General features: G+C 35.4%; 1 protein-coding gene across 3 annotated transcripts in view; it reads right to left on the reverse strand.

Annotated features, from left to right (window-relative positions):
- Nucleotides 1-17,490, reverse strand: part of NTF3 (neurotrophin 3) — a 121,271-nt gene that overhangs the window by 17,925 nt on the left and 85,856 nt on the right. For 2 of the 3 annotated variants that reach the window (XM_053718736.1, XM_053718734.1), the window contains exon 2: nucleotides 16,562-16,666. The exons of the other annotated variant lie outside the window; for it this stretch is intronic. In XM_053718736.1, the coding sequence (XP_053574711.1) occupies nucleotides 16,562-16,582 (21 nt within the window). In that variant the 5' untranslated portion in view covers nucleotides 16,583-16,666. The remainder of the gene's footprint in view (nucleotides 1-16,561; nucleotides 16,667-17,490) is intronic. 3 annotated transcript variants of the gene reach the window in all.

The raw sequence follows: 17,490 nt of genomic DNA on the forward strand, positions 1-17,490 counted from the left end.
TTGTCCAATTTGCACAACTTCTCTGGTACTACCATGGAATCACAGTCATCCAGAGTAGCTAATACCTCCTTAAGCAAAGCGCAGAGATGTTCTAGCTTAAACTTAAATGCCACTAGATCAGGTTCTGCCTGTTGAGAAATTTTTCCTGAGTCTGAAATTTCACCCTCAGACAGCTCTTCCCTCACAGCCAATTCCGATTGATGCGAGGGTAAAATAGATAAGGCATTGTTAGCGTCTGATTGTTCATCCTTTTTATCTGTATTTAAAACTGAACAATCACGCTTTCTCTGAAAAACTGGCAGTTTGGATAAAAGATTTGCTATAGAATTATCCACTACTGCTGATAATTGTTGCATAGAAATAAGCACTGGCGCGCTAGGTGTCGCCTGCGCGGGCAAAGCTGGTGTAGACACAGAAGGAGAGGATGTAGAGCTATCCCCACTACCTTCATTAGATAAATCATCTTGGGCAACATTATGAAAAATAACAGAGCTGTCCTGATTTTGTTTGGACGCTATGGCGCAATTATCACAAACACTCGAAGGGGGAACCACATTTGTCTCTATACACACAGAACATAGGTTATCTGATGGAACAGACATGTTAAACAGATTTAGGCAGGCAAACAATGCAATAAAAACGATTTTAAACAAAAACGTTAGTGTCTCTTTAAATAATAAAATGACACATTTATTTCTGAATGTTCAAAAAACTATGAAGGCAATATCCGATTTTTCTGAAATTTGGACCCCAGTATCTTAATGCTTAGAAAGTATTGCACAGCAAATATGGAGACTCTAGCTCTTAAAACAATCAAACCGGAGCTAATTGTTGGATTTAACCGTTTTTACACACCACAATCCCAGCTACAGCCTTGCTGCAGCTTTTTACCTTCCTTAGGGGTCACCATTCACAGAAAAAAGCCTTTTGGAGTCACTTTCTGAACCACAGGACCCTCTCACATGAATCTGCATGCACTGCCTTGAAATTCAACTGCACAGCTGAAGTGCCAAAATGAGGCTTCCTCCCTCAGCACACTAGAGTGAAGGGGCCTTCCTGACTAGATTTAGGTGTCTAAAACAAGCCAGATCAATAAAAAACGTTCCCAAGTGTATGTGAGCTTATAAAATATTTCAAATGGTATAATATTGTAATAAAAACCAATCGATTTAGCCCCTAACAGTGTCTACCAGCATAAAAAACAAAAAGGGGAAGCCTGTTATCTTTTTTGCTGAGGTGAAAGAAAAATAGCTTACCGTTTCCCCTGAGGGGAAAAATTACTGTCATCTAGCATTAGCCTGTGTTGTTAGAAGGAGACTAGTCATACCTGAAGCAGATGAGTCTGCAAACTGTTACCCCCAACTGAAGTTCTCTTGTTTCAACAGTCCTGCGTGGTAACAGTAATGGATTTTAGTTACTTGTGCTAAAATCATAGCCCTCTTAAACAGAAATCTTCATCACTTTTCTGTTATAGAGTAAATAGTACAAGCCAGCACTATTTTAAAATAACAAACTCTTGATAGAAGAATAAAAAACTACAACTAACACCACAAACTCCTCGCCATCCCCGTGGTAGATGCTACTTGTTCAGAGCGGCAAGGAGAATGACTGGGGGGCGGAGCCAGAGGGGGAGCTATATGGACAGCTCTTGCTGTGTGCTCTCCTTGCTTTTCCCTGTGGGGGAGAACATTTCCCACAAGTAATGGATGACGCCGTGGACCGGACACACCAATGTTGGAGAAATTGCATTGAATTGGTCAGTATTGCTTTAGACTTGATAAAGGAAGGAACTCTTCCGAAAGCTTGTCAATTTATAAATGTATAGTTAGTCCAATAAAAAAAGTATCATTGCTCAATGCAATACTCTTGTTATTTTGATATCTAAATCACTGGACTATATATATATATATATATATATATAGAGAGAGAGAGAGAGAGAGAGAGAGAGAGAGAGAGAGAGAGAGAGAGATATATATATATATAAATATATATATATATATATATATAATATGTGTGTGTACATATGTATATATGTTTATAAGTGTATATATGTCTGTAACTACATTTATACACCTATAAATACATATGTACAGTCACATATATAGACATATATACATCTTTTTGACATGTATATACATAGCATGTATCTGAGACCTCATATCTTTGAGCCCTTGTAACATTTGGGTGCAATTTTTTTTTAATAATTTTTATTAGTGTTTTTATGAGTGTAACTATAATTTGTATTTTTTTATGTGTTTTGTGACACCTTTTTGTTTTGCAAAACAGTTAACTAGAGCTCTTAGGACGCGGTAATCCTTCAAGTGTAAATCATGATTGAGCTTAATCGATCACATTTACTTTCAACTTGTAATATAAGCGATATGCCCGACGAGTGCAAACACCCCTGATAAACCCCTTATTGCTCGTGTACAATATATAAACACATAAATACACATGTATACACATATAGGCATATGTGTATATACAGGTAGTCCCCAGGTTATAAACAAGATAGGTTCTGTAGGTTTGTTCTTAAAGGGACACTGAACCCAAATTTTTTCTTTCGTGATTCAGACAGAGCATGCAATTTTAAACAACTTTCTAATTTACTCCTATTATTTTTCTTCGTTCTCTTGCTTTCTTTATTTGAAAAAGAAGGCATCTAAGCTATTTTTTGGGGTCAGAACCATGGAAAGCACTTGTTTATTGGTAGGTGAATTTACCCACCAATCAGCAAGAACAACACAGTGTGTTCACCAAAAATGGGCCGGCATCTAAACTTACAATTGCATTTCAAATAAAGATACCAAGAGAATGAAAATAATTTGATAATAGGAGTAAATTAGAAAGTGTGACAATTGGATTTTGAGTATTTTGAATTATCATTAATTAAAGCTCTATTTTCTCCATTTGTAAGTACGAGTTGTACTTAAATGGACAGTCAAGTCCAAAAAAAACTTTCATGTTTCAAATAGGGCATGTCATTTAAACAATTTCCAATCACCAATTTTGCTTTGTTCTCTTGGTATTCTTAGTTGAAAGCTAAACCTAGGAGGTTCATATGCTAATTTCTTAGACCTTGAAGGCCACCTCTAATCTAAATGCATTTTGATCGTTTTTAACCACTAGAGGGCATTAGTTCACGTGTTTCCTATAGATAACATTGAGCTCAAGCACGTGAATTTACCATGGAGAAAGCTCTGATTGGCTAAAATGCAAGTCTGTTAAAAGAACTGAAATAAGGGGGCAGTCTGCTGAGGCTTAGATACAAGGTAATTACAGAGGTAAAACGTGTATTATTATAACTGTGTTGGTTATGCAAAACTGGGGAATTGGTAATTAAGGGATTCTCTATCTTTTTAAACAACAAATTCTGTTGTTGACTGTCCCTTTAAGTCGGATGTCTGTAACCCGGGAACTGCCTGTATACACATATTTAGAAATGTATATGTATATATATATATACACTATAGCCCTTTCCATTCAAATACCTTGTCATATACCATACACCTTTTAACCCTTATAACTTTTTTAATATTTATAAAATTCATTTTTCTTAGAGTATATATGTGTAACACTTTATTTTAATGTATTTATATTGAGCTTAATGCAACTTTAATCTATGCCCTAACCCTTTGCGCTTGTGCGTTCATGTTTACTTTCAAGTTGTAACACGCATGCAAGTTCGCCGGAGCGCAATATTTCATTATTACTCGCATGCCAACATTATTTCCCCACTAGCCCAATATATAGTGTAGGGCAAAAATTGCATGCTCTAATTCATTAAATAATTTTATTTGCGCTTCTAATACTGTAACTCAATTTGTGTTTAAAAAGGTTAAACAAACATCTAAAGTTCCACCTGGGAGCTACAAGCACTGCAGGATCTGAGAAGAAAGATTGTTGCTGACGATTGGCTAACAGGCTGTTTCCTGCTAGAGATTAAAGTTCATTGTGGTTCCAGGACGGGACTTTATCTAACTGTTTAACTTTTTTGTGAGCGTTAAAAACATAGAGCTCCTCTTGAGTATTAAAAGATAACATGCTGCAATCAAATAGACCATGTCATTTTTTTAATTACAATGTCCCTTTAAGTTAATATTTGTAATGGAGAATTTAAGTACATCCATATACAGCTCCCTGTCCCTCTCCCTTCACTTAAATAAACTCCCATATATTCTAATAGCAAAGTTTTAAGAAAGATTAAACAGACAAAAAAATCTAGTTTTAATAAAGACGATGGGGCATATTTATTAAGCTCCGTATGGAGCTAGATGCCCCTTGCTTACGGCGAGCCTTCAGACCGCTGCTCCATAACTTGTCCGCCTGCTCTGAGGCCGCGGAGAGAAATCAACCTGATCGAATTTGATGGCTAGCGGCCGATTGGCTGCGAATCTTCAGGGGGCGGCATTGCACCACCAGTTTACAAGAACTGCTGGTGCAATGACAGCATATGCTGTCGGCATTTATCGATATGTGGCGGACATGATACGCTACTTCGTATCATGTCTGCTCGTACATTGATAAATATGCCCCAATGAGTCAAATGTGTTGCAGTTTTTCTTTTCTGTTAATTATAACAGCAAAATTCCAACAATGACACAGTAAAATCATTTTATACAAAAACTAGCTATTTTTTTTTTTTTCAGCCAAAGTTAGGTGAGCACCTATCCCACCCCATTTGCTTCTTCTTTATTGCTATACCTTAGATAATTATGCTGGATAGTTCTACCTTTTTTATTCAACACACAACAAAAAATTGGATCCTCTTTTGTGACAACTACAACTTCTTTTGAGTTGGCCTACATCTCAACCAATGGTGTCCTGAGTGGAGCACTGGCTCCTCCAACATAATGGCTGACCTGACACCCCCAAAGTGCCCCTATGATGGTCAGTCAGATTCCCCACCTCTCTGTATAAGATTCCCCTCTCTGCCTGCAAAAACCACACAGTCCCACCCTTGGAAGGCCTACTTCTACATTAACCACCCTGCTTTGCCCCTCGTGTCACAACCCCAACCACAAAACACTTTTGAGCATTTGGGAAGAGCCCCCAACAATTAAGTCCTAGAGATGTTACTGGTTCTAGCAGGCTTCCACTTGTCTAATCTTTTTTAATGTCTCTTTAGTGCCAAACTAACTTCTCCTCATATTGTTGTCTCCTTGGCAAGCTGTATCATGCACTTCAGTTTTGCTTTCACAATACAGAGCAGGAGTTGTAGGTATTTGCAGTGGCTGCATTTTTAAATATATTATTCCAAAGCACTTCTGGGTCTCTTCAAATAAGAAGTCACTGTTGAGCCAATCAGGATCAGGCATATATATATGTATATATACAAATACATAAATAATATACTGGGATATGGATTACCTTATTCCTTGTTTTAGTGCATTTAGCACCATTATTATAATTGTACATTATTTATTTGGACTCTTTATTAGGACTCTGTTTTCCTTCTTCAACCCTCATCATCCATCATTCTGAAGTCACTTTATAGACCAACCAAAGTTACACAGACAAAAACTAGTTTCAGAAAAGTTGATCTAAACAAAAAGACATTTCAGTGTTTTTCCCACAACTATATTTAATCTATTTCAAAAGGCACAATGGAAAGTGAACGAACAACTGTAAACAAAATATTGTGAACATTCATAAATCAGGAGACCTTGCAATACAGGAACAACCAATTATTTTTAGTTTTATGTACTAAGGTGCATCTATTATACCTCAATCCACTGAAACTATGGATTAGTACACTTTAAATCTGCATGAAATATGGGTGCCCACTATTTAAAGTCATGAAAAGCAGCATAAAAAATATTCTATGTTGTCGCATGTACTACACTTTGACAGATGCATAGATGATTGCAAGAAACTTGCATGAAATCTTTCATGCATGCACCTAATGTATTGTGCAAATGTGCTATTTAAAAAAACAAGCACAAATCTATGCTTAAAGTGAAAGTAAAGTTTGAGATTATGCAAGACAACCTAGCATTTCTCCATATGAACCTAATCTAGTCGCTTCAGTTTTGTTTCAGATTACTTCAATATTTTCTAATAAAAATTATATTTAAAAATCCCTTAGCTCACGACTCCTCCCATGCCCTACTCCCGTCTTCAGCGCTCCCACCTGCTCTTTGTGTCTTTCAAATGCGCGTTCTTGCTGCAGTCTTTAACTGCACATGCGCTAATCGGCGATGCTGAGAACCACTGCGCATGCAGTTAATCTGCTATCATTATTTCCAAATGCGCACGGGAGAGCGCGTGGTTTCCCATCTTCTGAAAATTTTAATAGCGCATGCGCTTACAAACTAATGGGGCGGATGACGTGAAGTGACGGCCGCCAAACAGCCGACATTTCAGTTGGGTTAGTCAAAAACGTGACCCACCGATAACCCCCCAAAAAAATGCGAGTTGAATTTGAGGACATTCCGGAATTGATTTTTAATGGTGACAACTTGATTAATGTAAGAATTGATTAATTAAACTTATGTTTATTTGATACACTTAATGCTATAACGTGTAGTCATTACGGTAACTTAACCATCACTTTAATGACTCCACAAACTCATCTGTTTGCTGGCAAATCCGAATGAATGACAAAATACACACTTTCATGTTGTTTACATGCAACAATACAAGCTTTTGTATAGTTTTCGATCAAATAAAGTATTCACCTATCTTACATGTCGCATAAATATACGCCCATGGCTGGAAGTGCCTGGATGCAAATTATAGGAAAATAACTGTGCAAACATGTAGAATTAGTGCTGCGGAATCTGTTGGCGCTCTACAAATAACCAATAATAATAATAATAGTATATAATTTTGGATCTACCATAGCGGCTGGAATATGGATTAACTTGGATCTACCAGTTACAGATGATAAAGATCCCCCCACCAATATTGTTATTTTATGTTATATGAAAAATTTACAATTTAAAAAAAATAGATTAGGACGATGAGGTTTAATCATATTCCAAGGGAATTTTAAAGAGTATTGCTTTTATGAGTGCCAAGAAAAGGATTTTGTGGAGAACTGGCATCTGGCCACTCTGGGGTTTAGTGAACTTTAGCTATTATGTATGGTTGAGCTATTACATCCATAAACAATGTAATTTCTCACTTATTTTTATACTAGAAAAATTCTTTATCTGTGAAAAGTCTTATTAAAATATGATACTATGGATTTTGCGTAAATTCCATTCTAAAGAACCAGAAACACCAGCTGCTTGATAGGCTTCAGAGGCAACTGCTCCTTCCAAGACTATAACTAAATCTTTTACTACAAGAACAAACCATCCAAAAAGATGATATTGTAGGCTCGAATAATTCTTACAAAAATAAAACAAAATATTATCGTTACAATTTTTTCTGATTTTTAAAAGAATGGCTAAGAGTGCAAAATTATTTCATTTTGAATATAAAATGATTTAAGGCTCTACGAAAATCGAATCAGTTCAGAAATTGAGTAGCCTTTAATAACAGCAGGAACACTGGACCGTTTCAGATTACTTTTTTCTTTCTAGCCTGAGCTTTTCAAAAGGATAATAAAGGTCGACGTTCAAAGCAAAGTAAGTTTTGAAATAAAGTAGTTCTGAAATGTCTGCAGGATAGTGGGGTATTAGTAAGTATTAAAGGTTTATATACACAGTCTTTTTTAGGCTTAAAGTAATTTCTCTAATATCTCTAGAAATGAGGGGCAGTATTCACAGAATCACATATGTAGACCCCAAATACTGAAGCAGTATTTGTATCCTTATATTAGACTCAAAGATTACATTCACTATGTAAAGACAGTGAGAGAAAGGAGTTCTACAGGGTATAAGGGTAAATAAATTATAGATGACTTTACAAAGCAGCTGGTATTCCTTTTAGACCACTGGTTCAAACCTGTCCTCAGGCCTCCCTAACAGGCCAGATTTTCTGGATTACATTTGGTGAGAGAAGGTCAAACCCTTCATGCCGGGGGGGGGGGCAAGTGCTTAGAACAGGACAAAGTTCTGATGTAAACACTTGCTGGAAAATTGAAATCATGCAACCGTCAATGTGATCACATGATTTCAAGACCGGGATCAGATCATGGGGTATTGCCTATGCTGCTAGGCACTCCCCTGTCCGGAGCAGTGGTCGTAAGGTCTTAACTTTTGTTTGCGGCGACCCTAATGGCTCGCGTGGAAACAGCTGCATGCGCAGCATAATAAATCTACCCCATGTGTTTTCTGGGGTTAAAATAAAGCAAAAGATTGGGATGCAAAAAAAAAGCCCCCAAAGGTTACATGTGCCCTCCAGGCTGTCAGTTGTTCATTGCTAGTCTAACAAATGCATGATTATTAATATAAGTACCTTATGGCTAAATCTGTTTAATACACATGAAAGCTACAGTTTCTGCAGTGTTTTGAGAGAAGATAAAAAATCTGGCAAATTAGGCTCTTGTGGACTGTAACTAAGTTGTCATATGAGGAACTAAGTTATCAAATTACATCTGTAGGTCTTTGCTCATCTTGGTATCATATCTCACTCTTTATCATTTACTTAAATTATAATATTTTTTTATTTCAAATATAACCAGTATCTGTGACAGCTAATTACTTTCACAGAAAAATGTTTAATCTATGTCTTGCCCTATCTCATTTACAATGCTTAGCACACTTTAAAGACTTTCAGGTTAATTACTGGAACACAAATCAAGGATACTAAAAAAGGAGAATGAGAAACTATAGCTCCATTCTACAAATGAAACTGTAGAATAAATAAAGACAGAATATGATATACTGTATACATTACTGTCTGTACTTTGTTAAAGATTAATGCTTTATGATTCAATCACAGATTCAGAGTAAAATGACTATGAGCTCACAATAGAGGTTGGTGAAGAAACTGAGTATCCAATTGGCTTATTGTTTAAAGGGACATGAAACCCATTTTTTTCTTTCTTTCATGATTTAGATAGAGCGTACATTTTTAAACAACTTCTTTTTATCTAATTTGATTCATTTTCTTTGTATTTTTTGTTAAAAGCATATCTAGATAGGCTCAGGAGCTGGGAGCTAGCTGGTGATTGGTGTCTGCACATATATGACTCTTGTTATTGGCTTACCGATATGTTCAGCTAATTACCAGTAGAGCATTGCTGCTCCTTCACGAAAGGATACCAAGAAAATAAAGTAACATTAATAATAGAAGTAAATAAGAAAAATCTCAACAATTGTATGCTTTATGTAAATCATGAAATAAAAAAAAATGGGTTTCATGTTCCTTTAATTAGTTTAAAGGGCTATGAAACCCCCATTTTTTCTTTCATGATTCAGATAGAACATACAATTTTCTAATTCACTTCTATTATTTTTTCTTTGTTCTCTTGGTATCTTTTGTTGAAAAGTAGGGATGTATGCCGAGGACCCAGCCCATTTCTGGAGCACTATATGGGAGCAGTTTTGTAAGAATGTTACCCTTTGCAAGAGCACTAGGTGGCAGCACTATTTCCTTGCCATGTAGTGCTCCAGATGCCAACCTAGGTATCTCTTCAGCACAGAATATCATGGGAACAAACAGATAAAATTATAATGGCCAATCAGTTAGTTAGAAAATGACACACTAGACAGAATAAACTGTGAGGCAGAATAAACTGACTTTAGGACCATTATTTGCGCAACCTACTTGCCTGTGCTTTCTACAGAGCTGCACTTTCTGCGATCGCAGTATGTTCTGACTTGGGACGCATTTCTGTTCTGCCATTACCAACAATATTTTCGCATACCCCCAACTGGTCCGCCGCATACCCCCAGATTACCACAGGTTGGGAACCGCTGCATTAAAGGAATAGTCTTGTCAAAATTAAATTTTCATGATTCAAATAGAGCATGCAATTTTTAACAACTTTCTAATGTACTCCTATTATAATATTTTCTTTGTTCTCTTGCTATCTTTATTTGAAAAAGCAAGAATGTAAGCATAGGAGCCAGCCCATTTTGGTTCAGCACCAGGGTAGCACTTTCTGATTGGTGTCTAAATGTAGCCACCAATCCGCAAGCGCTACCTAGGTGCTGAACCAAAAATGGGCCAGCTACTAAGCATAAATTCAAATAAAGATAGCCAGAGAATAAAGAAAAATGGAAAATAGGAGTAAATTAGAAAGTTGCTTAATATTGCATGCTCTATCTGAATCATGAAAGTTTCATTTTGACTAGACTATTCCTTTAAACACATGAGCAAAAATGTACCTCAATTATTATTTTTTTATTTTGTACAACAAAATCTATGTAATTTTTCCAATTTGATGCTTTTATAGGAAGTTGATGATATCATTTTAAGCAAAAAAAATCTTAGACCCTGTTCAAAATGATGCCAAGCTATTTTGATATGCTAATTATCCTTTCATGTAAAATTAAAGGGACAGTCTACACCAGAATTTTTATTGTTTTAAAAGATAGATAATCCCTTTATTACCCATTCCCCAGTTTTGCATAACCAACACAGTTATATTAATGTACTTTTAACCTCTGTGATTATCTTGTATCTAAGCCTCTGCAAACTGCCCCTTTTTTCAGTTCTTTTGACAGACTTGCAGTCTAGCCTATCACTGCCTGCTCCCAGATAACTTCTCGTGCACAAGCACAGTGTTATCTATATGAAATACGTGAACTAACACCCTCTAGTGGTGAAAAACTGTTAAAATGCAATCTGAAAGAGGTGGGCTTCAAGGTCTAAGAAATTAGCATATGAACCTCCTAGGTTAAGCTTTCAACTAAGAATACCAAGAGAACAAAGCAAAATTGGTGATAAAAGTAAATTGGAAAATTGTTTAAAATGACATGCCCTATCTGAATCATGAAAGTTTATTTTGGCCTAGACTGTCCCTTTAATGTAAAATGTAATTCCAAGGCAGTGCAGTGATTTCTGTCTTGTTATTACAAGTCCTTAATATCTTCAAAATCAAGATCTCAGAAAGCTTTTAAACAATATCAAAAGTACTCCAAATTAAGGCATTGGGCTAATATGTTTAGGCTCCCTGCCAATAGAATTGCAGCTTGAGAAAAGGTACATTTCCCACACTGTCGCACCACGTACACTGATAACTTATTAAACATAGCATGGAACAAAAATGACATTCTTCAACTGTGAACATTTTTTTACATGTTACCCTACATACATTGTTTTTAACACTTTCTAAAAAATATAAATATTATTTACCAGTATGAAACACAGAATTCCTACGTGTGTGATCCCAAGATGTCAAATATCCTTAAAGTTCCCAAGTGTGCAGATCTTGGCTAAAATTCTATTTTAGATAAACAAGACAAATCTACACAAGGAGTTTTCTACTTGCTAGCTACATATGGGACTTTTATAATATGTATGACACATTACTGAATATATCATGTTACTGCATTGATAGTTTGTATCAAACAATAATACAATGTTTTAGCAAGCAATAGTAGAGAAAGTAGTTTTGTTCTGTAGGCCACATTACAGAATGAATGAGCCATAGTTAAAATATGTAAGTAAGGGGAGCTATTTCACTGAAGATTTATGGTGTGTGAGAGCAATATGAGGAATATGATTGTACAAAGAGAAGCCATGATGTCACAAAGAAAGCATAAAGACATCTTTTATTTTTATGTAGTGTATATGCTATAGAAAATTTGAAGTGTTGACCTTCCTAAAGGTCATGAATCACGAAAAATGTTACACTTAAAAAAAAATCTGACTTTCCATTTAAAACTTTTTTTTGTATATAATTATACATTGTGACTGCATTTCTGTTATCATAGTACAGTTGCATTTTCAAACTCCAAGGGGTATATTCCAATCCATTAGAATAGCTGTGCCAGCTACCTCACTTGGCTTTGTGGGGCTTTTAAATAATTAACCATGTTTCCAAAGGAAAAGTATTGTGTATGGTTTTCCTGTGGCTTTGCACCATGCTAACTTTAAAGGGACATTAAACATTTTTTAGATGATAATATAAAAATATAAATCATATATATAGAAAAAAACCTTGCAATATACTTTCATTATTTATTTTGCCCCCTTTTCCTGTAATTCCATTCTGAAATTGTGTGCTTTTAAGTTCCAGATAGAAGTGGAAGTGCAGAACACTGTTATATTCCACACAGCAATTGGCTAAACACTCTAGAGACCTATTTATAACTGTCCCTAATTGGCCACAGCAGAGAAAGTAACCTAAGTTACAACATGGCAGCTCCCATTATTTTATAGACACTAAGGGGTCAATCTATTATTGGCCAAATTGGACCTCTGCTCCTTAATTCATATGCCACCTCTGAGGCTGCGTACAGCAATCCGCCAAATCCTATACAATCAGGAATCTGCAGAGGGTGGGTATTGCACAAGCAGTTTACTAAAACTGCTTGTGCAATGCTAAATACGGACAGTGTATGCTGTCCGCATTCAGCTATGTCTGGCGGACATGATATGCTACAGCATATCATGTCCGCCAGATTTTAATAAATTGACCCCTAAAACTTTACACTTATTTTGTCAATATTTAAACAGCTTATGAGACTTTAAAAAAATACATCTACATTTTATTCTCAGACTAATCTTTTCTTTGAATGCATTATTTTACATATAATTTACTTAGTGTTTAATGTCCCTTTAAAAATACTTTGAACAGACAGATTTCAGTAGCATGGTTCATATCCATCAAAAAATAGTTTTTCCAACCTCTGCAGGATTGACGTCTTAATTTTGGCCTATTTAAAAAGGTATAACAGATAGGTTGTTGCTTTGTGTGGTCACTCAGTTCCTCTGTAAATACACACTATTAACTGGCATAAAAAATATAGCCCAAATTAAATTTGTACATTCAGAAACTTGCATGCAACTAATATACACTGTTTATTTATGATGTTGTGGAATAAAGGGACATAAACCCGCAAATTTGTTTTTCATGGTTCAGAGAGCAAATGCAATTTTAGCTATCTTTCTCATTTACTTTTATTATCTAACTTGCTTCATTCACTTGGTATCCTTTTTTGAAAAACATACCTAGATAGGTTCGGAAGCAGCAATGGACTCCTGGTGAGCTTATCATTAGCTCTCACAATGTGTTTGCATAGTTCTCAGTAATACATTGCTGCTCTTTCAACAAAGAATACCAAGAGAATTAAGCAAATGTGAAAATCGAAGTAAATTGGAAAAATGTTTAAAAGTGTGTGCTCTACTTGAGTCCCAATGAAAGAAATCAAATTTAGGTTACATGTCCCTTTAAGTACCTTTTGTCTCTGTATAAAAATGTGCTTTGCCCCACCCTCCCTAGAGAGCAACATCTGCAGGTTATAAAACATGCTTTTCAGTCTATCTATGGAATGTGAAACATGCACAATTTTCACATAAAAGCAAGAGGCGTTTTGTGTTCTTTTAAAGGGACAGTTTACTCTAAAAGATAGATAATCCCTTTATTACCCATTCCCGAGTTTGGCATAAGCACCACAGTTATAATAATACACTGTTTACCTCTGTGGTTACCTTGTATCTACGCTTCTGTAGACAACCCCCTTATTTCAGTTTTTTTGACAGACTTGCATTTTAGCCAATTAGTGCTGACTCATAAATAACTCCCTAGGAGTGAGCACAATGTTATCTAAAAGACGGCCTTCAAGAGCATAGAAATTAACATATGAGCCTACCTAGTGTTAGCTTTCAACAAAAAATACCAAGAGAACAAATGGTATTTAATGATAAAAGTAAATTGGAAAGATGTTTAAAATGACATGCCCTATCTAAATCATGACCGTTTAGTTTTGACTAGACTGTCCCTTTAAATGAAAAAAAAAAAAAAAAATAGAAATGAATGAATGAATTCAAGCCCATTAGGCAAGCAGCATAAGTGTGGTTATTCAAATTGCAATGGCTGGGAAAATTTGTTTTGATAGACATTAAATAGAACTGAAACTGCAGAAAATAAGAAGAAGAGATGTATATAGAGCACTATTGTTTACAATTAACTTTGTGTTTGACCCCTGATCATGAGTTAAACACATAGTTAAAGTAATCTCTAGCGTAGCAATGCACTACTGGGAGCTAGCTGACCACATCTGGGGAACTAATGACATCAGGCACATGTGTGTAACTATCAATCACCTAAATCTGATATATAGCAAACTTTATTTGCATGGGATAAATACAATTATATGCAAACAATTGTGCAGTAATAAAATGAATACATTAGAGCACCTTTATTTTTGCATATTTATATTGCTTTAAGGTTCTTTTTGCTCAGATAAAACACCTGTTAAATGTAAACTTTTTGAAAGGTAGTCTATTGTTTTGTAGAACTGTGCATTCTATCTTACACCAGCGTTCCAAAAAAAAAAAAGCATCACCCAGGAACAAATAAATGAAAGGCACATGGACATAGAATCAGTAAAACTAACATTTGTCACTAGTGGTAACAAGCTGACTCTAAAAGAAAAAAAGGTCTAACCCTTTAGCTGTAGGCAAAATCCCATGGAAAATAATTGGTCTCTAATATTTTACCCTCTATGGGCTGCTCAAAGTTGCCTGAAACTGTATTAAGCAAAAATAGATACAGAATTAAACTCTGTTATTAGTATAATTTTGACATATTTAGAAATATCTACTCAAGACAAACAGATATTAAATAACAAGGCTTAAAATGTATCTTCAAATTGAAAGCAAGAATGTTTTTGCATTTATCTGAGACTATAAAAGTTCTGAAAACATCCAAGTCGTACATCACTCAACCCATTTGCCTGTGGTGCTGTGATAACAATTTATCAAAGCACAGAATACACAAACGCAATTCTAAAGTTCTGCCATATAGTGCTCGAGAAATGGGCGTGCTCTTAAGCATACGTTCCTGCTTTTCAACAAATGATACAAAGTGAACAAATACAATTTGATAATAGAAGCAAATTAGAAAGTTGTTTAAAATTGCATGCTCTATCTGAATCATGGAATACAAATTTTGGGTTTCATATCTATTTAAATATAATATAACTAAAAATAAAAACAAATAAAACTTAAAACTCCATTATTTGTCCTGTCTAATGATTGGGCTCCATTTATCAAGCTGCAAACCCTGTAGCTGATAGTTAAAGGGATATGAAACCCAAATTTGTTCTTTCATGATTCAGATAGAGCAGGCAATTTTAAGCAATTTTCTAATTTACTCCTATTATCAAATGTTCTTTGTTCTCTTGCTATGCTTTGTTGAATGAACAGCAATGCACTACTGGTTTCTGACTGAACACATGAGTGAGTCAATGACAAGCAGTATATATATGCAGCAACCAATCAGCAGCTAGAACCTAGGTTCTTTACTGCTCCTGAGCTTTTCCAGATAAACCTTTCAACAAAGGATAACAAGAAAATGAAGTAAATTAAATTATTGAAGTAAAGTGGAAAGTTGTATAAAATTGTATTCTCTATCTGAATCATGAAAGAAAAATGTTGGGTTCCATGTCCCTTCATGTCCCTTTAAAAAGCAGTGGTCATGAGATTGCTGCTTCCTAACCTATACACCAGCTCTTAGCTGGGGGATTTAAATCACCTTGGACAAATCCTACCAGGGTGATTGACAGCCCCTGCTTGCGCACTATTGGCCACATATAAGCAGGGGGCAGCATTGCACAAGCAGTCGCTTGTGCAATGTTAAATGTGGGCAGTCTATTGCTTCCCAATGGTCACAATGCTGGGCAGACAGGTTCACGGAAGTGAATCTTGTCTGTCCAGCTGCTGTTAAATGAAGCCCATTGAAACATCTCAAAGCAAGCTATAAAAGTTACAATGAATGAATGTAAACTTCCATGAATTGACAAGGGACCTCACAGCACCAGTGGATGTCACATTAGTTGCTGCATCATATTATTTCATCAAAATATACAACATGTAGGTTTTTCTAAATCTCTTATACAGAAATGTACTCTACACTGTTTTTGTTCATAATATTAAATATTTTGCATATTACTATGCTAAAACAACACTAATAGATTCCAACATTTCCCAAAAGCATTCCAGGACAGGGACAGGAAGGGGACTCTGTCAATGAGCCACCATGTTTGATGGGCGGAGCCACGGATGTGCCATGATCATGGCGTGCAATGTGTGCAGCCAGGACTTCTTGTAGTCCCTGAAAATCAGGATATTTGCTTTAATGGGGGAAGTTGGAAGGGCATTGGGCAGAATTCCCAACCCCTGACAATCCTGCATTATATAGGACAGATGGGGAGGTTTATATAAATACATGTTATAATTCAATCATAGCAAAAAGGAAAAAAAATAGAAAATTAATAAAAAAAATAAACAAATTTCAAAGCTGTATATGACTAGGGGATGAATATACACCACCAATGATCCTGCATGTTTAGTGTTTTGTCTTTGGATGAGACATTATAAATTCCTATACTACTTTGTATTGCATATTTTAAGATTTTCTAATTCCTATAACTATATTATTATTATCAGGTATTTGTAGAGCACCAACAGATTCCGCAGAGCTGACTATAAGACTATAATTTTCTACAAATAAGTGTATTTAACAACAGACTATAAATGTTTCTTGCCTCACCAGAGATTCTTCTTTTCCCATGAGAGAATAAGCCTGTCGTCAGATTTTCTTCAAAAACTTGGATTCATTCTGGATTCGAGACCCTGAATATCCTCCAGGAATAACCTGCAATGTACAATATACTCCTAGTAACTTGTTAAGAAAGTTGGCTAGCTTTACAAAAGATTTACTACGTTTATCTGAGACACTCTACAAACTATCTATTTTTAACAAAATATTCTTTGTTTAAAAAAAATACAACATCAAAGTGACATTTCAACAATGTATTATCAACATATATATGCTAAAGGGATTATCTATCTTTTTAAACAATAAATATTTTGAAACCAAAAACACATTTAAATTTGTTGAACTTGCAGGGAAAACAGATCTCCTTATTTTATCACTTTCTGTGCACACACATTCCTATTTATATTATCTCTGTCTGTATACCAAAGCCCAGTACTTAGAGAGAACACTTGAAAATAAACATTTTATTACTCTCCCAAACCCCACTAGGAGTGTCATTTCTTGTGCACAGCTTTTCTATATTTTTACAATACTTAACTACAGAAAATGTCCTTATGGTACGGATACCACAGGGAAAATCTGCTATTTCAAAAGCTAAAATAAAGGTAAATGAGCTATTTGTAGAAAAAGCAATGGAATAAACTCCAGCAGGTAAATTAATGTCGCATTAAAGTCAATAAAAATGTTCAATGTACAATTTGTCCAAATGATAACACCCTGAAAATCTCCTGCATCTAAAACATGTAAACACTCTTGAACATTAAAAGGATACCTATTGGTTTGTGTATACATTGTTATTGCCGCACACTCCCTAGGAGGATATAAAGCAAGTTTTGCACCCTGCACATGCTTTAAGTCAAACAACTGGTTTAAGCGATTTGTAGCATTTTGAAAACCTCAGTTATGCACATCTTTATTTT

Source organism: Bombina bombina, chromosome 6, assembly GCF_027579735.1.
Source record: "Bombina bombina isolate aBomBom1 chromosome 6, aBomBom1.pri, whole genome shotgun sequence".
In the NCBI taxonomy this organism is placed as follows: domain Eukaryota; kingdom Metazoa; phylum Chordata; class Amphibia; order Anura; family Bombinatoridae; genus Bombina; species Bombina bombina.